The sequence below is a fragment of the Chionomys nivalis genome, chromosome 14 (genome assembly GCF_950005125.1).
Source record: "Chionomys nivalis chromosome 14, mChiNiv1.1, whole genome shotgun sequence".
Classification (NCBI taxonomy): Eukaryota; Metazoa; Chordata; class Mammalia; order Rodentia; family Cricetidae; genus Chionomys; species Chionomys nivalis.
The window spans coordinates 66,340,538-66,366,798 of NC_080099.1; the positions used below are offsets into that span (position 1 = coordinate 66,340,538).

A 26,261-nucleotide genomic window follows, 5' to 3' on the forward strand; every position below is an offset into this window, starting at 1 on the left:
ACTTCCTACCAATTGATGTTACAGGATACCTTCATGACTCACACCCAGCCACACAACTTCTGACATGCTGTTGACATTGTTTTGTTTCTTCATGTAAGAAAAATCTAGGGCTGGAGAGAAGGCTCAGTGTTTAAGAGGGCTCCCTTCTCTTCTAGAGGACTCAGCTCCCTTGTCTGGTGATTTACAACCATCTGTAACTCCAGGACCTAGGGATCTGATGCCTCTGGCCTCCAGTCACCTGAACTCATGTGAGCATGATCATACAGGGATATATACAGACACATAATTAAAAATAAGTATTTCAAAATTTCTACAATGAAGATATATATAGTCAAAAGACAAATCAACACCAAAATAAAAATTTATCAATATTTTAGTCCAAACCACATTTATGACAAAATGAAGCAAACTACAATCACTAGTCCACCACAGCAAAGCTCCAGATTTTAGGCTGGCATTATTACCACTTGGATTTCTACAAAAATCTTTTTTCTTATACATGTTTTCCTTGTTTCATATGAGATGAAACTTTACATTCTACTGAAAGCTGCAGACAGAGACTGTACTTTGTTTACGGGCCGAGCTGTCCAAAGGCGTGCGCCACCACCGCCCGGCCCCCCTTTACTTCTTGAGACAAGGTCTTACAGAGTTTATTAGACTGGGCTTGTACCCACTTACAGTTTATGTAGGCCATAAGCTTGGGATTCCTTCCTACCTTGGCCTCCTGGGTAGCTGCTAGAACCACCGGCCAGCAGCACTAGACCCACACTTCCTTGAAATTCTTAGCACTGCTAATAAACAGGGTCAGCTGTTTTCCTTGAAGAGACAATTCACCATTGTCGCTTCTGAGAAAATGTTTGCCAAATATTCAAGAAAGACAAAGTAATAGTTTGTCTTTCAGTGGGTCTTTTGAATTCAAAATGGTGGTTCATTGAAAAATGTTTAACCCAGCCTGGTGGTGGTGGTGTATACCTTTAATCCCAGCACTCGGGAGGCAGAAGCAGGTGGATCTCTACTAGTTTGAGGCCAGCCTTGTCTACAGAGCAAGCTCTAGGACAGGCACCATAGTTGTACAAAGACACCCTGTCTCGAAAAAACCAAAAACAACAACAAAAAACCCAAATGAGAATTCAAATAATTATACAAATACTTCTCTTCAAACTTCTACTGTGATGTGTTCTTCTCATTTATTACACAGAGAATTGAAAAATCATATCTTTTTTATTGATTCACCATTTAATACAACCGTGTTTTGGCAAAAGCAGTAAATGAAAGAAAATGAAACTGAGAAAGTCAGATAGTAAAGATAAAACAAGAAGAATGAGCCTTCCTATTATTGTTACAAAGAACAGAATTGTTAAGATCCCAAAGGCTAGGTTGGAGAGGTCGCTCAGCAGTTAGGACCATGGGCCCAGGTTGATCCAGAGGACCCAGGTTCACGGGTCAGCTGTCACAATTGTTCAGGCATCTGTAACTCCAGTTCCAGGGGTTCTGACACCCTCTTGTGGACCCCAGGAGCACTGCAAATATGGTGCAGAGACATACACGCAGGCAAAACACCTACACATATAATGAAAATCAATCTTTATAGGCTCACATTCTCATGTCTGGGTCTGCTGATTGCTAAGATGTAAAATGCTGCTGTTGTCGCCAGTTCTGGACTCCCCCACGAGAGCACAGCCTTTATTTCCTGTATCCTTATTGGACACCATCCAAGTGAATCTTTCTTAAAAACAAAATATCTCAATTCAAACTGGCACAGTGAAACAGCAAAGTCATCAAAATTCAAGAACCACATCTGAATTAGGTGACCTTGAATTGTCCCTGAAATGCTAGTGCAGTATGGGAAATCTTCCATGCACAATCACCCTCATGTTTATATACAGCTCAAAGACAAGAACTATAATTCACCAAATAAACATATTACTTAGGATTTTCTAGAGGAACAAAATGATAACTTTATGTGATTGGAAGCTGAATGGCCAGTGTCCATCTGCATGATGGAGAGTCAGTCAAACAAAGCTGCTCAATAGAAGATGGAACCCTCAAAAAGCTGGGGGGGGGAGAGACTGGGACCTGGAGATAAGGCTCAGCACTTATTGTTTCTGTAAACGGCCTGAGTTGGATTCCCAACACCCATAATTCTAGAGGATCTTATGCCCTCTTACGACCTCCACTGGCATCAGGCATAAAGGTAGTGTATATACAACCATGAGGGGAAAACACTCATACGCGTAAAATAAATAAATCTAAACGGGGGACCAATGATACAGTTCTAGTCCAAGACTGAAATTAGGAGGCTCCCTGAATTGTTGGTGTTAGTCTACAACTGGGACAGAAGAAGGGGTATGATTCCACAGGCAAAGACAACAGCAACAGAAGCCCTTGCCCAGAAACAGGGGACCTGCAAGTGGCGACAGGCTTCTGCCTTTTCTCGGGTGTGGTTCCATTCAGATTCCCAGTCTAGAGGACGGTGCCACCCACACTGAGAGAGATGATCCCAATAGTCTCTGGAAACACTCTCCCTCTACGATGGGGAAAGTGCTTTACTAGATATGTCTTGGTCCAGTTAAGATGGCAATTAAACTTAATCATCGTACCTATCATTTGGAGAGCTTGTAAAAAAGTTTACCATTGTTTTCCTCATCATTAATCAATAAGGTCTTCAGTCACAGCGAGTAAACCAATTTTCCCCGGCGATTTTACCTATCGATTTTGTTGTTGTTCATTTTAAGAGTGTCTCACTATGTAGCCACGGTTGTCCCAATGCAGACTTTGTATACCAAACTGACCTTGAATTCAGAGAGACCCACCTGCCTCTGGAGTACTGGAATGTGCATCCCCACACTGAGATACATTACTTTTTAATCAAAAAGACTGGAAAGAACAGACATTTGCTTTTGAATTTTCAAGTTTTAATCTAAATGAATGGGTTTAAGGTATTCACTGAGGTTTTACCATCTACCTCCTTATGTATGAGGCACAGGCCCTATACCAGTAAATAAAACAACACAGAATTTGGAATTATTATGGTTAGTGTAGTCAGCAAGCATTTACAAACATGTATTTTACAAACACATTAGCGGGGGGGGGGGGGTGTAGAAGTACTGTCGTATACATGACTTCTTAGTTAGGGTTTCTATTGCTGTGATGAAACACCATGACCAAAAAAGCAAGTTGGAGAGGAAAGAAAGGGTTTATTTGGCTTATTCTTCTATATCACTGTTCATCACTGAAGAAAATCAGGATAGGACCTCAAGCAGGGCAAGAACTTGGGAGGCAGGAGCTGATGCAGGGGCCACGGAGGAGGGCTGCTTACTGGCTTGTTTCCCATGAGTTGTTCGGCCTATTTTCTTATAGAACTCAGGACCACTAGTCCAGGGATGGCATTACTCACAATGGGCTGGGCCCTTCCTCACAGATCACCAACTGAGAAAATGCCTTACAGCTGGATCCCAGGAAGGCATTTCCGCCACTGAGGCTCCTTCCTCTGACGACTGTAGCTTGCGTCAGGTTGACATACAAAAACAGCCCAAAGCTGTGCTTTTTTTAGTCATGGTGTTTCATCACATCAATGGAAACCTTACCTAAGACACATTTCCAATGCTGTTCAAGGGTTAAGTACAGATTCTCTTGTTAAGATTCATGCTCTTAACTGTGAAATGTTGTACAATAAAATTCAAGTTACACAGTTCCAATAAACAATGGCATAGAATAAACACTTCCATTCTAAATGGGGCGACCTTACTCCAGAAAGGCTCTGTCCTTGACAGTTCCACAACCTTCCAAAACAGTGTCACTAGCTGAGAAGCAGTTATTCAGACACAGAGCTGTTTTCACTTGTACATCTCTGAGAGTCTTTATGCTGATCTACAGATCTGCGCCACATCACCCTTCTTCTTGTAAAGGATTGCTACCTTAGGAATAAATTGTAATTTCTTACATTTTTGCTGTTTTAGCTGCGTCTTTTTTCATAAAGACATAAAATACTTCAGTTCCCTTTTTAAAAGATCTGGTATTGTATGCTATATTTATTATAGAAGGTTTTTTTAAAAATTCCAAAACCATTAGCAACACAGTCTTTTTCAATTCACAGGTTGTAAAGGAAATAAGACTTTCAGCTTTCATAAATTTGTAAGAAGGAGTTCAACTATTTGGCATCATGACCTCTTCTAGACAAGGATTAGACCTTGCCAGTTTCCCTGTTTGCTCAGCATGTATCTAATGGGAGGAACAGAATAAGAAGGTCATTCCAAATGGCTGAACCTTCAGCTTTCTTAGGGTCACATACTTTTATATAATGCCTCCCACTCCTGGAAGTGTGCCTGCTTTGACTTAAGACTCCATTTTGCTTGTGTGTGTGCATATATGCATTTGGGTGTATATATGTTTGTATGTATATACGTATGTATATATTCCCATGATGTGCCAAAGAGAGTTCTTGACAAGTAATTAGATAGAATGTTTAGTCCACCTTTTCCTCCTAATGCCCAGCTCTTTAAAGAAGTCAATCTAAAAGTTAACAACTTTACAAGCATTTATTAAGTCCTACCCACAGGCAAGCCATCAGAATCCAGCCTTAAAGTTCCTATATAGATTCTCTAAATTAGAAGACACCAAAAGTTTCACAACTCTAATCCCAAATAAAAAGCATTATGGTTTAATGCTCACCTTCCTACTATATAGTAATAAGGACAAAAACTAAGTCTCCTGGGTAAGGCAGTACCATGCCTGTAATCACTTGGGAGGATCAGGAGTTCAAGGTCATCCTCTGGCTACGGTGTAGCTGGAGGTTTCTCTCCCATCCACCAGTTTCCAAATAACCACTCTGAGACTTAATATTAATTATAATTTCTTGACCAATGGCTTAGGCTTCTTACTGGCTAGTCCTTACATATAAATTAACCCATTTCCAATAATCTATGTATTGCCAAATGGCTATAGCATTACCTCACATCTTGCTTCTCTGGTAGCTGATAGCATCTCCCAGACTCCTCCTTCTTTTTCATTTTATCTTTGCTTGGATTTCCTGCCTAGTTCTATTCTGCTTGGCTATTGGCCAAATCATCTTTATTAACCAATGGTAATAAAACATATTCACAGTGAACAGAAGGGCATCTCGTATCATCCCCCCTTTTCTATCTAATTAAAAAGGAAGGTTTTAACTTTAACATAGTAAAATTACATATAACAAATTGGTTATTAAGCAAGAATTACAGTTATAATATTTAGTCTATTTGAATTTGGCAAAATTAAATAAAATATTCTATTATCTATTCTATCTTTGTGAGTCTAAAGTTTCATGTTTATCTTTTATCATAACTAAGGAAAACTGTAGCTATCTAGTATTTAACTCCATCAAATACCCCAGAAGGATATAATATTACCTGAGTAATTGGGTAGTGCATTGTAAGCAACTTCCAAAACTCTAGAAATGACAGAGGCATCTGACTACCTGGACAGTCACCCAAAGTTCCTCTACAATGTTGGGGCATCCATCTTCAGCCTATAGGACCATAGTATCTGGCAGGCTTTTCAATGAAGCAAGAAATTTGAAAGACTGTCCCACCTAAATTGGCAGTTTGTCAGTAATGCTCCTCTGTGTCCTGCAGAATGTCTGGCAGTTTCTTCTGTGAAACAGGAACCCTGAAGGCCTGTCCCACCTTGTTTGGCAAGTTCAGTAGTCATTTTCTTGTGGGTTCTGAATGTCCAGTTTATACAGCATACCACCAAACAGTCCAGACAAGAGCAGTTTCTTGCCCAAATGGTTAGCCTTGCCATCAGTGAAAACAAACTCCATAAGGAACTTCTTTGATGCCCATCTTCCTCTTGACCTAATTGGTGCTGCCAGGAACAGATGTGTCCCATTGTCGAGAAAAGTCTAAGTTCTTTTTTTTTTTTTTTTTTTTTTTTTTTAAATATTTATTTATTATGTATGCAATGTTCTGTCTGCGTGTATGCCTGCATGCCAGAAGAGGGCACCAGACCTCATTACAGATGGTTGTGAGCCACCATGTGGTTGCCGGGAATTGAACTCAGGACCTTTGGAAGAGCAGGCAATGCTCTTAACCACCGAGCCATCTCTCCAGCCCCAGTCTAAGTTCTTAAAACATTTTAAATGCCATATCCTGTAGGTATTTGGAGTGTTTGAAGATTATCTATTCATTTGAAATGTATCTCTGAATATCTAGAAAACCTAACATGACTGTAAGTTTGACTATTATAGATGAATATTAATTTGTATTTAACTATATATTACATTTTTAAATAAGCAGCATAAAAATATCTTAAACAAGAGTAGAAATATACATATAGAATAACAAAATTGTCCTAAAATTTGCATCAGTAAACCAAAATCCACACCAATGTAAAGCATTTTGAAATTAAGTTGCTTTTTGAATTAAAGTAGATTAAAATAATCTAATTTTTCATCATTTCTATGTGTATCCCCCTTTTTTCTTTAAAAAGAGATTGACAATAACCATTAATCTTTATAACTAGCCCCCTTTAAATGAAAACAAACAGTAATAAATGATATTTTGGGAATTTGGGCATAGCTTTCTTCCATATACTACTTCCTGCTGATTGGGGACACTGATAATTTTAGAAAGATCCCAAGAAAATTTAGAGTTATGGTTAAATCTTGGCTGTAGTAGTCTGTGAGGTTACATAGTCTCAGTTTCCTTGAAGCTGTTCTGGATATTGAATCACCTGGGTCATTGTTCCCATGGAGATCTCTCAGAGGTCTTTCTTGATCAAACCACATTAACCTGGAAGGAGTCCACAGCTTCTTATCATTTGTGGAAACAAAAGTAGAACCTCTTTTCCAAAGGTAACATATCCTTAGACCCAAATTTTGAAGTCAAGATTTTTTTATGCTGGTTTAGCTTAGCAGCTCCTACAATCAAATGTTTCTCAACAGTTAGTTCAATGACAGCCAAAAAATTCAAAGAAAACACAATAGTGTACATAATCCTGACTCTGTATTTTTCATCTTTGCCTGAATTATTTCTTTTATATTACTTTTACTGTCTCTTTAAAAATTTTATTTATTTATTATTACTATCTTGGTTTTTTGAGACAGGGTTACTCTATAGCTTTGAAGCCTATCCGGGATTTGCTCTTGTAGAACAAGCTGACCTTGAACTCAGAGATCCGCCCGCCTCTGCTTCCTGGGTGCTGGGAATAAAGGAATGCACCACCACCATTTAGCTACTTTATTTTTTAACTATTTCTTTCTGTAACTGCCTATTCTATAACTAAACTGCCTATGCCCATTTATTTTTTTTCTTAAGTCTCTGTACAATTTTTTAAACACATGGTGACCCATTTAGAGGTTTATTTTTGTCTGAATCTGTCTTTATTGCATATCTGCAATCCATTTTTGATGACAGCTTTAAACTGTAAAGTGGGTGTGGCTAGGACCAGAGCGGCTGCTTTGGCTGTTGGTTCCACTCCACTCAGCATTGCATCCTGGTGGAGGTATGTTTACTGACAGCTGTGGGAGCTGTGTTTACTGACCCACCTCTGGGAAACACTGGGTCCTCGCTGACACCACGTAACTTGCAGCACACTGCCCACAAACCTCATTCAAGTGCCCCATAGCATGACCTCCCAAAAGACCCCTCATTGCTGACAGCACAAACCAGGAAGTCGTCTCTTAAAGAAGCTGTATTTCTGTTCGCTGCCAGCAATCAGAGCCTATCCGAAAAATATGACTATAAAGAAGTCGTTTCTGAGTCTGTTTTGTATGTCTATAATCATTTTTTTATTTATTTGTATACAGTGTTCTGTCTGCATGTATGCTTGTAGGCCAGAAGAGGGTATGGGATCTCATTACAGATAGCTGTGAGCCACCACATGGTTGGTGGGAATTGTGAACTCAGGACCTCTGGAAGAGCAGTCAGCACTCTTCACTGCTGAGCCACCTCTCCAGCTCCTAGCATCCATGTTTTTAAGCTTTCTCATGTTTTATGCAGATGTACATGTCCCGTTTTGGCACCATTTGTAGATAGAAGTTTCTCTCCTGCCTGCCAGTCCCTGAATGACCACTCTAAAGCTTAATATTAAGTATAATTGCTTAGCCAGTGGCTCAAGTTTCTTACTGGCTAGCCCTTACGTATAAATTAATCCTTTTCTAATAATCTGTATATTCCCACGTGGCCATAGTGTTACCTCACATCTTGCTTCTCCCAGACTCTGCCTTCTTTTTCCCTTTATCTTTGCTTAGATTTCCTTCCTGGCTCTATTCTACCTGGCAATTAACCAAATCATCTTCTTTATTAACCAGTGGTAATAAAACATATTCACAGTGAACAGAAGGGCATCCTACATCAACATAAGGTGTTTGAGGCCAGCCTGGGCTAAATGAGACCCGGTCTTAAAAGAAAAACCGACAAACTGAGTTTATTTTTGTCACTATATTCTTAGCAACTATCACAAATCTAACTTGCAATCTCCCTGCCTCAGCCTCCTGAGTCAGCACACAGGGATTTTTGTCCCATGGCTGACACTTCACAGAACATTGATGTTCTTACCGTTCATCAAGGAATGGAGCTCGGCGCTGCACTCGGTTTATTTTTAAATGATTAGTTCCTTAACTAACAATGAGGAAGACACAAACTTCAAAAATTTACCAACTTTTAAAATCATCTTCTTTTCAGGAATTTGCTTGTATGAAGAAAAGCAACATATTGGTCTAGCTTCACAGTCTAGTCTCAGGCTTGTGTGAAATTGAGGAGTTTTAAGGAAAATCTTCACATTAACCTATGTTTGAAGACAACTTCAACCCTAACACTCTTGAAAATAGACATATAAAAACATATGGTTCCAACTGACATTTCTTCTAAAACCTCAGGAAGAAATTCTAATCCAAACAAATCCAGAGCTTATCCCAACAACTAGGTTGACTTCTTTGATTTTTTCTTCTCTGCTTCCTCCTTTTCTTTTTCTATTTCAGTCACCTGCAATTCAATTTCTTTGGCACTAAACATCTGAAAAAAGAAAACATCAAATATTTTTCAATTATACCAATACTTGAGTGTTTTTTATCTGTAGCTTTGTACTGTATACCTTCAGGAATGCAACAAAATGTCTCAAAAAAAAAAAAACAAAAAAATGCACTTGTACTAATGAGGTCAAATCAGGTCTGTGACATCTGGTATCACTGCACGGCAGGATGAGGACAAGAAACTTCGTTAGACATCCTGTACGTACACTGTCACTCTGCAACATTTAGTTGCAAGACTTATTTCTGAGTAACTCCATCCTACTGTGTGCTGCTCTTACATAGTCTAGCTACTGTTATGATTAGAGTATGAAAGGTCCCCCACAGGCTCATGCATTTTGGGCATTTGGTGTCAAGCTGGTGTAGCTGTTTTAGAAACAATGGAACCTTTGAAATGTAGGGTCCTTGAGTTTTATGGCTTGCTGTCATTTCCTGTCCTTGTCTCTACTTACTGTTCTAGAGTATATAGGAGGAGATAGGGAAGATTTCAAGCCCAGATTATGGGGTGGGTGAGGCCAGACAGACAGGTAGTGAGTGCATGTATGTACACATCTGTGAGGAGAAGAGAGGACAGTCTTTACTAGAAGCTGACTGTGCTGGCACTTGATCTTTGAATTTCAGAGCTGAGAAAAATGTGTTGTTTAAGCCACCGAGTCTATGATAAAGTTAAAGCCTCCCCAACTAACACAGGCTAAAAGTAATTTTATAGTCGTCAGGGGTAAACAGTATGTTCTAGGAACACAGCATGAACCGGGCCAGAAGAGCTGACTTTTATATATCTAGTTCTTCATAAAGGAGTCTAAGGGATAACCATTTGACTCCCTGGGGTGGAGGAGGAGAGTCTGTGCCCTGTTTTCCTTAGAGCCGTTCTGCTCTCCGATTTGCAGACTGTGAACAACCTCTCACCTCACCTCCAGTGTTGGCGTTACCATTCTTCCCGCATGTCCACAGCTATGTGTGTGCTATCGTTAATCTTTATGCCAACACCAAGCTTTCTTTCAGTTTTGCTTTGATAAAACTTATTTTCTGAATTCCACCTTTAAGAACTATTGACGTTGCTGCTAAGAAATTCTCTGTGTTTCTTTTTTCTTTTTGGTAAATACATTTTCTCATTTTGTTTACTATTATTCCTTTTATTCCCCATTAACTGTCTTTTTGATTTACATTTTTGCTTGGTCTTGCTGCTTTATCTAGACATTACAAAAGACTGGCTCAATGGGCCAAGAACCAAATGCTGGTATTTTCTGCCTGTGTATGAGAACACATATGTAGATATATTATATCTTTCCTTAGTTCATGATGATACTCAATGAAACAGGTACCATTCACTAAGAATCTATTGAGTAGCACACTATTACTTTATGCTATTTCATTTACTAATAGCGTTTTTGTTGTTGTTGTGCTTGAGTCAGGGTTTCACTATGTTATTTTAACTGGCCTGGACCTCACTATGTAGACTAGGCTGGCCTTAAACTCACAGAGCTCTGCTTGCCTCTGCCTTCGGAGTCATCATCATCATTTATGCCCCAGCAATGCCTAAGCATGGGCAGCCCATTTATGGCGGTTCTCCAGTTGTTCCTATCCTGGGCAGTCCTAGATGCCTGTGTTATTGTCATACCCAAGGTTCTACAGTCTTCCTTTATGTTGTCTATCCAGTGTTTTTTGGGCCTTCTTCTTTGCCTTATCCCATGCACTTCTCCAAGCAGTGCTATCTTTGGGTATCTGCCGTCATTCTCATAATATGGCCAAAGTATCTCAACTGCTGTTGCCGCATCCTTATTTACTTCCTTCTGTAGATGGAGATGTTTCTTAATGTCATCATTGCACAGCCTATCTCTTCATGGGACATCTAGAATCCTCCTGAGACATGCCATCTCAGACACATGCAGCCGCTGTTCTGAGGAGCATTTCATTGTCCAGGTTTCAGAGTTGTAAAGAAGGCAGATCAAGACAAGTGTCTCATATACTTGTAATTTTGTTGTCGTTATGTCTCTTGCTGACCAAACCTTTCCTAATGCCTGGAATGCAGCCCTCACTATCCCTGTCTGCCTCTTGATGTCTGAAATAGTTTCCTCCTTTGAACTGAGGTTTCCTCCCAGATAGACAAAGTTGACTGTTTGCTTGAGGTTCTGATTCTTTATTACAATGTTAAAATCTTTGTGCCCCCTTCTCATGTATTGAATCTCAGTCTTCTCGATGTTTGCTTTCATACCAAGGTTTTCACTGACCTCCACCACTCTGTTTACCACGGCCTGCAGCTCCTTTGGACTTTCAGCAAACAGTGCTGTATCATCAGCAAAATGCTAGTTATTGATTCGCACACCACCAACTGCACGCCTGTCTCCTCATCCTCCAGGGCTGTTGCTATTTATTATTAATTCCAGGAGAGTATTAAAGATCAGTGGTGAGAGGACGCATCCCTACAACCTTCCCACGATTGTCTTAAACTGTTCACTTAGTTCTCCACAGACTTTGAGTGGTGCAAAGGTATCTTGATAGGCATTTTCTAGTATTCTTGTGTTTTTCTCTGGGTACCTGTAGAACCTCATTATTTCCCAACATCCTTTCCTCCAAATGCTATCTAATGCCTTCCTGAAATCAATGTAACAGACATATAAGTCTTTTCCAAATTCTTTGTATTTTTCTGCCAGTTGCCTCAAAATGAAGATCTACCTATTGTGCTCTTGTTAGCTCAAAATTCGCACTGGGCGTCTGCTAGGACTTCCTGTTCTGCCCTTGATTCTTTGCAGGAAAATGGCGATCTTGCTGCTATGGCACAACAAACTATTGCCCCTGTAATGTGAGCGGTCCATCTTGTTTTTCTTCTTGTGGATGGGAATTATGGCTGAGTGCTTCCATTATGTGAGAATCACTTCGTGTTCCCATAGCTCTCTGAAGAGTCTGAGAAGCATCTCGGCCCCTGAATCTATTGTAGCTGCCTCCAGCTCCTCCACCATGATATTCACTTCTGGGGTTTTTCTGCATTTTGCTCTCTTAATAGCTTCCTTTTTTTTAGCTCCTGTCAGTATTTAATATTTCCTCACCATCTCTGGTGCTCGAGTGGCCGCCGAAGTGTTTCTCATTGTAGTCTACGTTGACAGCACCAGGGTCATTGCATAGGGTGTCAAAGTATTGTCTCCACCTTTGCTTTACTTCCCCTCTTCTGTTAATAAATGACCTTGCCCATCTCCAATCACCCGAATCTGAGGAGCATATCAGGCAGCTGTCTATGTAATAGTTTCACAGACAAGATGTGTTTTATCATGGAGTCTAGCCTCTTCGACCTCTTTGCATACACCCTATATATACAGCTCTCCATCCTTCTTCGCTCTTCTTTTGCCTCCCTGCACACATAGTTGTGATGTTTTGCTGCCTGTGGATTGCCGCTTCGTTTGCTCTTTAGCTTCCTTCTTTCTTCTGCCAGGTTGATCATCTCTGCAGTAAGTCATTCTACTGGTGTTGTCCTTTTTACATAACCAAGCATCTCCTTTGAAGCCCCCTGTGTAGCTCTTTTGATTTTCTCCCATTCACTTTCTATGTTTGTAAAGGGTTTTTTAATAACTTCCCTCACCTTTTCTTCAGTGGTTCTCTTATACTCTCTCTGTACAGCTGGGTTCATTGGTTGTTTACAATCGGTCTTCTGATTCTTCTTGCCTGGTGTGCCCCTCCTAAGTTTCAGTTGAATGTTGGACATAGCAAGTTGGTGATCTGACCCTAAGTCAGCACGAGGAAATGATCAGCTGTTTTGCATGCTAGGTAAGAGTTTCCTGCTGCCCAGAATGTAGTCCGCTTGACTGTGTGTGCGTTTGTCAGGGGATTCCCATGTTCAGCATGGTTTGGCCTGCTTGAATTTTGTGTCGGATGTGTAGAAATCATTTTCATAGCAGAGGTCAAGCAGTTGTTCTCCGCTGTCATTCCTTTGTCTGAATCTGTATGTTCCCATGACGCTATAGTCCATTCTTTTTCTGGATCCTTCTCTTGTATTGAAGTCACCCATAATGATTAGTATGTCATTCTTACGCACCCTGTTGCCCTCATTCTGTAGATCTGTGTAGAAACTGTTGATGAATCCTCTTCTGCTTCCACTGTTGGTGCATATACCTGTATGATAGTTACTGGCTGTGTCATGTGAACTGTGTTTGAAATCTGGCTGATATAATTCGGTCATTTACAGGTCTGTACCCGAGCATGCATTTTTGAGTCAAACTGGACAGCACTAAAGCTACACTTGCTGCATGTTTTCCCCTGCACCTGAGTTTATAATCTTGCACCCGTTTACTACAAGTTCTTGTTCCTGTCCAATGCGTTTCTGTCAATCTGATGACATCCCATCTGATGTGGCTGAGCTCGTGCATAAGCAAGCCAGTTCCCCGACTGTGTTTAGCATTCTCACGTCCTAAGTCCCTATTGTGGTGACTCTTTTGGCCTGAGGAAGTGCCTCTCCTGTCCATTTCTGTCAGCTTCCCTCCCCACTTTTGGCTTTAAGAGAGAAGGATTACCTGTCCTGCGCTTAGGACATGGAGGTACTGGGGCACTGTCAGATTCTGGGACTTTAACCCAGGTGTTTCTGCTGAACTTGTCCATACTGGGTCTCCCAGTAGCTACCTCCTCAATGGAGAGACTGGAATAGAGCAGCTAGGTCCTCTGGAAACCTGGGTAATTTAGTACGTGGGTGGAAAGAGGTCCAGCTGGTTGGTTAAAGGCTACCATACAAAGAGGAAGAGACCTGGCCAGTCATCCTCATCAACTCAGAGTGCCGGGACTAAATTACACCTGCCCCATGCTCTTTTGAGGAAGAAGATCTTGCCATATAGTCATGGCTTGCCTGGAACTTGTGATCTCTGCTCGTGCTAGTATGGCAGGCATGCTAGGCTATACAACAATGTTTGGATAGAGGAACTACAAGCCTCATTTTGTGGATAAGGAAACTGAAAACTAATGATGGGGACAATTTGCTCAAGGTCATTCTGTGAAAGAAATTGATATGCTGGAATGTAGACTCAGGTCAGTACACCTCAAACTTTTAAAGCAGGTCTACTAAGTTCAAAGGGCTCTACTTACTATGCAGCCTAGCCTGAAACGTTATATGGAATTGTAATGTAACTTTTCTTCCAGAATGTACCCTTCTGTCACGCATCAAGAAAATATGAATAACTTGTGTATGTATATCTATCGTAGAAGGTATGCTAGTAACATTGCTAAAGATATAATCCTGCTTTTTGTGGTTTCAGGGTCCCTCTGGTCTTGGTGTTTCTGTCCCTAAAGTCTTGTCAGAAAACATGAAAATTGAGCCTATTAGCCATCTCCATAGTCTGTGTTTACCCTCTTTTTCTGTGGGGCTATGCCGAGAGCAGACTCCAAAGTCCTGTCCCCATTCCCCTTATTTATTGACACTTTGCTGCTGTCCCATCTGTTGGAAAAGTGGTAAAACACGCACCATCATTGTTCTATACAGTACTGACTTGGCACAAATTTCTTGTGAAAATACTTTCCTTAAAGACAAAGGAAAGACTATATAAAATAAGTCTTCTAAGCGTATTTTAGTAGTTTTCCATGTTTTGAGAGGTTTTGTACATTCTACATAGACAACTATTGGCAAACTAGACTGCTAACCTCGGGGACAACAGGAAACCATGAAACAAGTACTCTCTAGCCACTGAGTCCTCCAGCGAAATGTCTGACAGGATGTTCTGAGGTAACTCACAGTGGTTGAAACAGACATACAAGCAATGTCACCAAGAAACATGAAAAGGTTATGATACTAGGGATTAAAATTAAAACGTGAAAGAGGCTCAAGGCATTTTCAAATGAAATGTAGAGACAACAGACTAAAAACCAGCACACAGGGCCGAGGTGTGTAGCTCAGTGGTACAGCACTTGCCATGCATAAAGCCTAGGGTTAGACCTCAGAACAAGACGAAAACTGCAGCGATCAGAAAGAGTGGCGTTCTCTTACATAGAGGAGGTCTCTGGGTGGACAGGCTGTAAGGGTTCCTACCTACAGGCAGGGATACTAAATGGGCAGATCTGTACGGAGCTCTCATTCCCTCCAACTCTTCACAAAGACAGGATGTAAGCAGTGGCTTGCAATAACCAAGAGATGAGCCACTCAGCCCAGAAGAAACCATTGTGCTGCCAATGGATGAACCATGCTTGCAATTCATGGGTTCCAACAGCATCTGAACTTCTATCAAGCTATGCTAGTAACACTTTCTACTTTGGTCAATAATTTACCTTCAAAGGTTGATCTCTTCTGATTATAGCCAGTTCAATGTTCTTTCCACCAGACTGGACAACCTAGTGTAGAACAAGGACACATAAGAACTTCTTTAGCTGGCTTGGGTAGAGCTCTGTAGTAGTGTGTGTGCCTGGTGTGTGTGTGGTACTGGTTTGATTCTTCGACACTATATATAAACGACAACAACCTATCTCTGAAAATTGTGTGTTAATTGAACAAAACAGGATAAGGAAACCGAAAGCATATTCTCAGAACATACCTTACAAGATTACTTACTTCTAGCAAAGCTTTTATTGCTAGTTTGATAGCTTCACTGTCATTAGAAATAGCCTCTTCTGTGTAATTCTTTTCTAGAAATTCCCGAACAGTTTTAGCACTCCGGCCTATTGCATTTGCCTTGAAAAATTAAAACAAAACTATTAATACAATTGGGTTTGTTGTTACCATGTATGTTCGGGCTTTCGGGTTTACTTCAGTGTTCAATAACAGAGTCACAAAGGGACTGGGATGACATGGTCTTTTTTTTTTTTTTTTTTTTTTTTTTTTTTTTTTTTTACTTTACAACTGCCATACAACGGGAAAGAGAAACATCTTCAGGGAGTGAAACAATTGTCTTGGCCAGCTGAGGAGCCCACAGAAATTGTAATGTACACCTTTAATATCACCTTTATAAACCCTTCCTTTAGCTGCTTCAGCACGGCATGATATTAGACTCCAAGGCTGCTGTCTTTCTGCTAGCAGTAAGAATAAATTCATTTAATCTAAATTTGAATTAATTCTAAGTCTTTGGTCTTTTCCAGTGGATTCAAATGCCACAACAGTGGCATCAACTGAAAATCAAGTGTTCACAAAGAGCCAAGCCTATGGGGGAATTTATCCAAACCATTCCATTCCATTCCCTACCCCCATAGGCCCATGGCAAAATTCATTTATAAAGTCCACCACAGACTTTAACAGTCCCAATGGTGTTGAAAACTCCAAAGTCTCTTCATAATTAAAAGTCTTAATTTTTACCCCTTATAGAATAAAAGAACAACAAATTACATGCTTCCAACATACAATAGCATAGTTAGTATATACATTTTCATTACAAAAGGGAAGAATTGGGTATAGTGAGGAAATACTGAATCAAAACAAGATGGGAACCCAGCCAGGCAAACACCAAATCCTGCAGCTCTGTGTCTGGGCGTTAGTTTCAAAGGATTTAGACGGCTCAGCCCTCCATCTTTGCTGCCTGTACTTCTCCCTCTATTTCTGTCCTCCGTGTATGCAGCTCTCCTCAGCATGTCTCAAATCTCTGACATGTCCATCTTGGGGTTTCCCCTAAAGCCTCTCTCCAGGCTTCACTTTTACAGCATCATTTAATGGCCTTCCATAGCCTTTCATCTCTGACTCCCCTTGTCACCGAGCTTCAGTGGCTCTGATATCATGAAGGAAGGATCCACAACCTGCATAGTCTTGTATCCTTCATATCTCTAGAGCCAGCACCAAACCATCTAATTCTGGTGCCAACTTGAGAGAGACTCTTGCGTCCCTTGAATCACATTTCCAGCCGTTTTTGTTTATTGCTGGCTTTCCTGGAGCAGAAAAATGCATTGGGCTTCTCACAAGTTTAGAAGTTTAGCTAGATAGGGTTTGGTCCTAAGGGCACCATTCGCTTTGTCTATCTAGCAGAGAGCAAGCCTCTCCTCCAGAGTGCTAATCTCCTTTACCAATGACAGCCCCCCTCTCTCAGCATGTACCTCAGTTGCAACACTAAGCTTCTTAGTGTTCAAACTATATTTGTGTTTCTTTCTGTATCATTTGTTCTTTTTCATTGCAAACCTCTGTAAGCATTATCAACAATAACCTTTACACAGACTCAACAATATGCAATTTTTCATATTTTCTCCACCAAAGAACTAGCCTGTTACCTTTTTTTGGGGGGGGGGGTTAAGACAGGTTTTCTCTGTAACTTTGGGGCCTGTCCTGAAACTCACTCTGTAGACCAGGCTGTCCTTGAACTCACAGAAGTCTGCCTGCCTCTGCCTCCCAAGTGCTGCGATTAAAGGTGTGCGCCACACCCAGCTGCCTCTTAACTTTTAATTTAGCTTCTGATAAATTCTCAAGACTGTAGGACCCAGCCATGACAAGCTCAATAGATGTCTGAGTCTCAATAGTTTACCCTGGTTCTGAGAAAGACCACAAACTGAGAACACTGAGTTTCTCCAGAAACAGACCATCCAAAGGAACTTCCTAACGTTCCAACCATTGTAGATAGGATCACCTGCCAGCACACACCCATCGCTTTTCACCAGGACACCCCGAGACAAATATCAGCCAGTCAGGGATCCTGAAACTTAGAAATCCCTCACCTCTACCTATGCTATTATAAAAACCCAACCCTAACTGAGCTTGGGGCTCTCTGAATCACTCAATCGTTGGACACACGGAGAGTCCAAGTTTGTAAACTTGTGTAAGAATAAAGGCTCTTTGCTTTTACATAGAGGACTTGGTCTCCTAGTTGGTTTTGGGGGGACTCAGTGATCTAGGCATAACATTGACAAGGGAAGGAGTTAGCCAGATTCTTTGCCAAAACACTGTAAGAATGGCCTCTAGTCCAGTTGCTGTTCCTCTCCTTGCTTCCTTCTAGAAATTCTGGAGCAATTCTACAGCCCTTGTTATTTTCAGCACTACAGCCTAGGATCCTACCACAACAGACGGTTCACAGCTTTATACTGTTGGGTCCCAAGGGCGTGTAAATAATAGGGAACAGGCCACCAAAGTCTAGAAACCAGAAGCAAACTTAATTCCAACCACCACGGGGCGCAAAAAACCTTTCGGTGTACCGGGGCCCCAGGTCAGAGTTCAGGCTTCTGACACCGTGACAATGAAAGAGGTTTTGAGCCACACACCATGGGTCCCGCTGCTGAGGTGCCACTCGCACCATATCATAACAACGGTACCTGTGACACTTGGCAGGTTCTGTCAGTTCCTCCTGCCTGGTTGTTTCAAGGAGCTACAGAACCCTGTAATCTCCAATCCAGTTAGTGCTTTTCCAACTCAGGATCGCTTAAATTCTACACCCAACACCGACAAAAGTGGCAGCAATGATAGGCTCCTCGCCACCCCCACCCCCCAAGCTTCCATGAGTAAGGATTCGCCTCTGGACTGTGGTTCCTCTCCTCCCAGCTCCAGTTGGAAGTACCAGCTGGGCAACCCCCTATCTCTCAGGCTTAGACCCTTTGGGTCCCCATCCCTGTGTGATGATGTGGGGTTGGGTCCCCATCCCTGTGTGATGATGTGGGGTGTGGCCCAATCCCTGTGTGATGATGTGGGGTGTGGCCCAATCCCTGTGTGATGATGTGGGGTGTGGCCCAATCCCTGTGTGATGATGTGGGGTGTGGGTCCCCATCCCTGTGTGATGATGTGGGGTTGGGTCCCCATCCCTGTGTGATGATGTGGGGTTGGGTCCCCATCCCTGTGTGATGATGTGGGGTGTGGCCCAATCCCTGTGTGATGATGTGGGGTGTGGCCCAATCCCTGTGTGATGATGTGGGGTGTGGCCCAATCCCCACAGCCCGGACCTTGTGGGTGACAACCCAAACTCAGCTTGAGCCGCGGTCCATGCCGAATCTCTGGGACACTGGAGTTCAGTCTCCAGACCTTATCTCTTACCTCACTCGTGGAAACTGTGCACACCCACCCCATAAATCAAAACCCATAGCTGCTTATTTGCACCCTACATTCTGCCAGTGATCTGGTAGCTGGAAGTGCAGCCTCGGCTTTTTTTTTTTCACTCTTTTGTTTTTCCTTTCCCGCCCACACCGCCACACCATCCAGCCTGGGGTGGTGGCACCGGACCCCACCCTGGCCAAACCAGTCCGACTTCAGTTTCCCCCTTTTGCTCTCTTACCTGGCTGCAGGCTGACAGCACGTGCTGGCGAAGTTTCCTGTCTAATTTATGTATGAAAGACTGTGAATGGTGTGGCCACACAGATGTGATTCTGAGTTTTTAATCTTTTCTGCGTGCTGTATGTCTGTCCTGTTAACTGTGTCTGTTTAAAATTTGCACTTCTCTAAAAAACTCATGGTTTCTTAGTGCCTTGCAACATGTAGGCAGGCACCATCTTGGCTAAGGGCAGGTCAGATGACCTAACTGCCATCTTTGCTATGGTAACCACATGACGTGACAGGCCAGTGACAGGACCGCTGCCTGCTAGCTCTCAGGCTTGCAGGGATCCCACCCACCTGCCTGCCCCACCTGCAACAGATGTGATTCTTCCACCTGCTAGCAATCTGCGACTTTGATTCTTCACTTTTTTCTTTGCTCCAAAGACCTGCAGATGTCTGTCTGCTCTCTCTTTAAATACCCTGCCTGCTTGTTACAAAGTGTGAGTCAGAGATGAAAAAGTCAGCTTCCTTTCGCTCACCTTTCATGTATGTGTGAAAGTAAGCTAGCTTTAACTCTGCATGTGTACCTGTGTATGCAACACAAATTCAACTGTGCATAGATGAAACTCTGTTCATTGTCATCTCCTTCTAGACTAAGGAAGTGGTGAGTCTCAAATATTTTAATTTATATAATCTTAAATAATAAACAGTACATAGTTAGATCTGTCACAACATACTGTCTATGTGATTCATCTCTGCTTTAAAATATATTCTACATAATAATAAAAATTTAAGGTTATAAATATCTATTTCAGATTAACAAAAGCTAACCTAGAAATTTACACTACCCAGTCTTTCCTGTAAGCTGTTCTTCATTATTGCCAGTTTTTACTGTTAAGCTTCTATTCTATTGCAAGAAGTTTTTCTTTACTACTTTGTCCTTCGCAAGTAAAAAAATCTCACCTGTTATGTTAAAACCAGTTAGAGTCAAGCTGGGTGAAGCATTCCCCCACAACCTCTCAGCTTGGATTCAGCTCTCCAGGCAGATCCTATGCTGCAGTCATAACTCAGATATATTCAATAAACAGCCCTCAAATGCTCAGAGATCTGGGGAATATAGTATTTGCAAGTTTAATTAAAAAGGCTTTTTGTAACAGAGACAGGTTGGCTCCTAGCAGCAGTCCCCAAGATCTCAGTGTCCACAAATCAGCAGGAAGCAGTCTTGAGAGCTTGATGCTCTTATTCCCTTAACCTGCCACACCTAACTCCTCACCATTTTAATAAAAAAGAAGGAATGCTGGTATTCAGGCACACTTTGGCCCTGCCCCTTGGAAACCTAGCACCTCACCCCTCTGCACGTGGCAAGCAGTTGCCTGACTGTAAACAGGTGCAAAGGTCCCTTTAAGAGACAAGCTCAGTCCACTCCCAAGCTCCTTCTCTTTCTCTATAGTTCTTCTAAATATGTAAACAGGCTTCTCTCTCTCTCTCTCTCTCTCTCTCTCTCTCTCTCTCTCTCTCTCCTTCACTCTCTCTTTCTCTGTCTTTCTCATCCCTCCCTCCCCTCTACCTTCCACTCCTCTCAATAGCATCCTCTTAATAAACTCCACATTCAAGCCCTGTCTGCATGGTGTATTCACCCACTGTGGTTTGGACCCACCTGCCATGGGACCCACTGCTAAGACCCCACTCATGCTCTCAAACATTGGCAGAGAAGCACCTTTATGTATATATGTCCCTTTCAGAGGACATAGTAGATGTCCACATGGCAACCAACAACTAACTGTAGTCCAGATCCAAAGGATGTGATGTCCTCTCCTGGTATCAGACATGCACATGGTATGCAGACATACATGCAAGCAAAACATCCATACGCATAAAAAGAAATACATCTTTAAATTTTTTTTCAAAAAAGTTGAATGCACACACATACACAAATACATATGTTGTAATATGAGCGGCGGGGCTGCGTCCCCGGCACCCAGCCGCCCACATGGCTAGCTTATGAACCAAAATAATTACACGGAAACTGTATTCTTTTAATCACTGCCTGGCCCATTAGTTCCAGCCTCTTATTGGCTAGCTCTTACATATTGATCTAACCCATTTCTAATATTCTGTGTAGTACCACGAGCTGGCTTACCAGGAAAGATCTTAACCTATAAAGAATAAAGTTAATGTCTTAAAAAAAGGGTAAAGTCTTTAAAGAGACAGAGTACAGATAATTATAGATTAAAGAAATAAAGAAAAATAAGCCACGTAAAAATGGAAAATTCACAGAGAGTCTGGATTCTTTGTATTATTGTGTTTTCTTTAAAATTTTTGACTGTAAAGGAGCTAAGTGCAGAGAGACATTTCATTATATGGGCTGCCAAGCTAAACCAGAATGGATACAAGGGTATTATGATTTCAGAATATGGGTCTAAGGATATGATGCTTTGGAGAGGGTCTTCTTTTGTTTTCACAGAGGATGAGACTCTGTGGATTGTGTCTATCCCAATGTGGTATGATAGACCACGCCCTCCTGAAAGGTTGCTGTGAACACCTTCAGAAAATTACTTCACTCAACTGCCGACTGAGATGACCCTGACACACAGGTTACACCATGAAAGATCTGAATACAGCGCCCCCATTCAGCAGGAAGCAGTTTGGAGAGAAAAAAACTGTGCCCATATTCCCAAATATTGTTTATGAATATTCTTTTACATGTAAAGGGGGATATGATATAGATATGAATAATTTGCATTGGTATGGATTTTAAGGTCAATTTTGTTATATGTATATGTATTTCTGATCTTGATTAAGGTATTGTGATTGTGTAGTTCATTTAAAAATGTAATGTATAATTAGGAAATATAGGTTGCTAATGGATAATCATAAATAATAGTCAAGCTTGTAGTCATGTTAGTTAGATTTTCTAGATATATAGAGATATATTTCAATTAGGCATTCTTCATATCTTTCAAAGACTACAGAACATGGCATTTAATGTTTTAATAACTTAGGGCTTTTCATGACAATGAGACACGTCTGCTCCTGGCAGCACCAATCTACTTCAAGAGGAAGATGGGCACCGAAGAGGCTCCTTAAGGAGTTTGATAGCTATTTGGGCAAGAAACTGCTCTTGCCTGGACTGTTGCATAAACTGGACACAGAGAACCCGCAGAAAGAGGACTGCTGAACTTGCCTAAAGGTGAAATGGTCTTTCAGGGTTCCTGACTCATAAAAGAGTCTGCAAGACATTCTGCAGGACACAGCAAAAAGTGACTGAACTGTCTTTGGAATTTCCTGCTTGATGAAAATGTCTGCTGGATACTATGGGCCTGAAGGCTGAAGATGGATGCCCCAACAGTACAGAGGAACTTTGAGTGACTGTCCAGGCAGCGAAATGTCTCTGTCATTTCTAGAGTTTTGGATTTCTTTTTTACTTAGGTAATATTATATCCTTCTGGAGTCTTTGATGGAGTTGAAGAATGGATAGATAGTTATAGTTTTCCTTAGTTATGATAAGAGATAAAATAGATATAAATATTGTAACTGTAATTCTTGCTTGATAACCATTTTGTTATATGTAATTTTACTATGTTAAAGTGAAAGCCTTTCTTTTTTGTTTAAACAGAAAAAGGGGAAATGATGGAGGTGGGTCTTGTATTAATCTGTTGCTTTCATTGGTTAATTAATAAAGAAACTGCCTAGGCCCATTTGATAGGCCAACCCTTAGGTGGGTGGAGTAAACAGAACAGAATGCTGGGAGAAAGAAGCCGAGTAAGTGAGTCACCATGATTCTCCCACTCCAGACAGACGCAGGTTAAGATCTTTCCTGGTAAGCCAGCTCGTGGTACTACACAGAATATTAGAAATGGGTTAGATCAATATGTAAGAGCTAGCCAATAAGAGGCTGGAACTAATGGGCCAGGCAGTGATTAAAAGAATACAGTTTCCGTGTAATTATTTTGGTTCATAAGCTAGCCATGTGGGCGGCTGGGTGCCGGGGACGCAGCCCAGCCGCTCATATTACAACATACATACACTAAAAAGAAAAGTTTTCTGTGTTTTTCACATTCTCTGTTTTGAAATGCTATGTTTGTGTTTTAGCTGGATTATGGCTTCATTCAAGTGTCAGGGAAGGATACTAAATGTCCTCAGTGAAGCATCTGTATTCCACTCAAGGTAGTTGCTTTTTAACAGCTAATTACAGGCTGGAATCTGGAACCACAAAAGGGAACTTTTTAAGCCATTTACACTGAAGTCTCTTAGCTAACTATTAAAGTAAATTAAAAATTTCTTTGTAGGATATGGTGGTGCATGAGTCTCAGCCAGCATGAACTACACAGAAAGAGACTGTCTAAAAATAAACCTCTATATTTCCTGAGGAGTTTGTTGTTGGTGGTGATAGTATTGTCATGTTTTTGGTTTTGTTTTGTATTTTGAAAAGCCTACCCCCTCTGGCTAGGCTAGCCTGAACTCTATGTTCTTGATTCAGCTCTTGTGCTATGATCGGTTTTAACTTTGAATAGTCAACAGTCATTGTTTTGAATGGAGGTTTTGGACTGTGCCTTGGTCACCTGGAAGAATTGGTCACTTGGAAGCATACTCTGTTGACCTATCTCATTTCTAAAATATCAAATAATCACGCTCCTTTATTTTACCAATACTCTCAAAGAAATACTGAGAAACTGTCAGATACATTGTGATAAAAACATGTTTTCCAAATTTTGTTTTGAACCTCTTCTGCATAAAACAGGTACAGTCTGTTGAATCCTGAGAACATGTCCTGCCAAATTCCACATGCAAATAAACACCATTGTTGTCTGTTGTTCTATCTGACACAAATGAAGTTCCATTAAATATGGGCTGCTTCACCTTGGAAGTGAGAAAAGCCTGTTTTTCCGAAAGCAACCCTGCCATACTTGCACACGATCGTCCCACGAAATGGACTGCTACAGTGCTGTGCATGCAGCCAAGATCCTACAGCGGCCATAGCGTACTGCTTCACCCAAAGAGGCTTGCGGCTCAGTTACATTTCTCGTTTGCTTCCTGAAAATTCATGCTGGTGGAGTGTAAGGAGAGTAGGTACTTTTAAAGCTTGGCGCCGAGGCACCAGTAGCTTCACCACACTGAATCAATGTATATGCCAGGGATCTGTTATCTTGGTGCTGTTACAAGGTTTTCCTCGTGGCTCAGAGAGGCACAAGCAAGTTCAGATGTACAAAGGGAAGGGAGGTGAGGACACACAGTGAGCTGGGCCACATGAGTACTGACCTAGCACTTTTTTTTATTGGGCTCCAGATGTTCACTCTTGCCCTATAAATAGAAATTCTGAGGAAGCACTGAGAATATCAAAGGGATAGGCATAGGGAGCGAACTCCCGGGATTTCTCCAATTATTGATGAGGCCTCAACCTGCAATTGGTGACATTAGGGACAGAATCACTCAGCTCGAGGGGCAGTGAAGCTCCCATCTGCACTCTTAGCCTTGCTGTCAGCTTTCTTTAAGCCCATGGAACTGGTTATATCTGTTCACTTGCTCACATCTGCAAGGTGCCCAGAACAGACCCCGGACCCCAACATTTAATTTACATGCTGGAAGTGAAGGTATCATTAATATTTCTGGATTGATATGATACCACAATGTCAGTCTGTTAGGCTGAGTCAGCTTGGAGACCTGAAGAGGCTCAGTTATGGAACACATCTGTTCCTAGAGCAGGAGACAGTTGCACAGTCATTTAACAATTCACTTTGGGTTGGCTGTTGGAAGATTTTCCCCCACCTGAATTATAGAATTAGTTGTAAGTTGGCCAAGATTTTTGGTCATCCTGATCTAAAAGGTCTTTGACAGACAATAAATAGGTGTGCCTTACATGTAACATGCCTATGACTGTCATACAACTTCACTGTGTTGTCTAACGTAAGTCCACATATAAGTACCTCTACCCCTCCAAAATGGCCTTTCAGTCTATTTTCCCCATCCAGAATGCTATAAATGATTACGGTTCACATTCACCCTTTGATCCCTTTAAGTTAGAAACGTCTTCCTGTGTTGTTTCTGTCTTTCAGTAGCACAGCAGACTATTTCACACTCTGGATATATCTGACTGTCCCTTCCTCATCAGGCTTGGGTTAACCCAATGACATGATGCTCCAAAGGTAATGCAGCTAACGCGGTTTTCCTCCCACTGCATCATGCGCCATGTTAGCCACTGCGATGGCTGTGCTTGTCGACTGCATCTAGAACTAACTAAACCCAAGGGGCTGGCTATACCTGTGAGGGATTTTTTTTTTAAATTAAATCATCTGAAGTGTGAAGACCCACTTGTTGGCATCTGGGCCACACCTTTTGGTGGCAGTCTATATGAAGGCCATGGAAGAATGACACTCTTACTCTTTGCCTGCTTGCCCTCACTTTCGCTGACAAATCTGCTCCTTCACTGGTACTAGAGCCAAGTCCTCAGGATTCTGGTGTATACTGAAGAGCAGTCAAAGCATCCAGTCTTGTGGACTGAATTACTGGATTCTTGGACCTTACATTGGTATATAGTCATTGCTGGACTATCTGGACCATAGCTTCTCAATCACTTTAATAAATCCAAATCAAGTCTTGTTTGATACTGGACACAGTCTCTAAGTTCCCCAGGTGTGTGCAGAAGATATTTCTACAGAAAACACAATCTCACTGAACTAGATCTGAGATTGCCATTGGACTCCAGTAGACACCAGAACAGACTGCACTTCAAATCCACATCATTGGTGAAGGTTCAAACATTTTGGAAATTCTGTTATTTTCCTAGTTAACAGGAGACAAAACAAAACAACCATCTTTTCTGGATGCTCTCAGACATTAGTCAAATTAAAAACATTTATGCAAGCGTAAAACTACTGTGTTGTATCAGAATCGACAGTAATGAAGTAAGATAGCTACAAACAGAAGGTAGCAAGCTTAAAAATATGTCAAGACTGACCACAGAACATCTGGTTTGTTCAGGACAATGATTAGAAGACACAGAAACCAAGTAAGGGGCCAGTGAGATGGCTCTTCAGGGACAGGGACTTACTACCAAGCCTGAAAAACCTGAGTTTGATCATAGGACCCGGAAAATGGAAGAAAAGAACTGAGCTGACTTCTGCAGGCTGTCCTGTAACCTCCACA

At 41.5% G+C, this 26,261-nt stretch overlaps 1 protein-coding gene across 2 annotated transcripts in view; it reads right to left on the minus strand.

Annotated features, from left to right (window-relative positions):
• Window positions 1-8,900: 8,900 nt before the first annotated feature.
• Window positions 8,901-26,261, minus strand: part of Psma8 (proteasome 20S subunit alpha 8) — a 53,787-nt gene continuing 36,426 nt past the window's right edge. Inside the window, exons 5-7 of one of the 2 annotated variants that reach the window (XM_057789149.1) lie at window positions 15,522-15,641; window positions 15,242-15,304; window positions 8,901-8,993 (exon numbers count right to left, since the gene is read on the minus strand). In XM_057789149.1, coding sequence (XP_057645132.1) covers window positions 8,901-8,993; window positions 15,242-15,304; window positions 15,522-15,641 — 276 coding nt within the window. The remainder of the gene's footprint in view (window positions 8,994-15,241; window positions 15,305-15,521; window positions 15,642-26,261) is intronic. The other variant, XM_057789150.1, reaches the window with a different exon arrangement.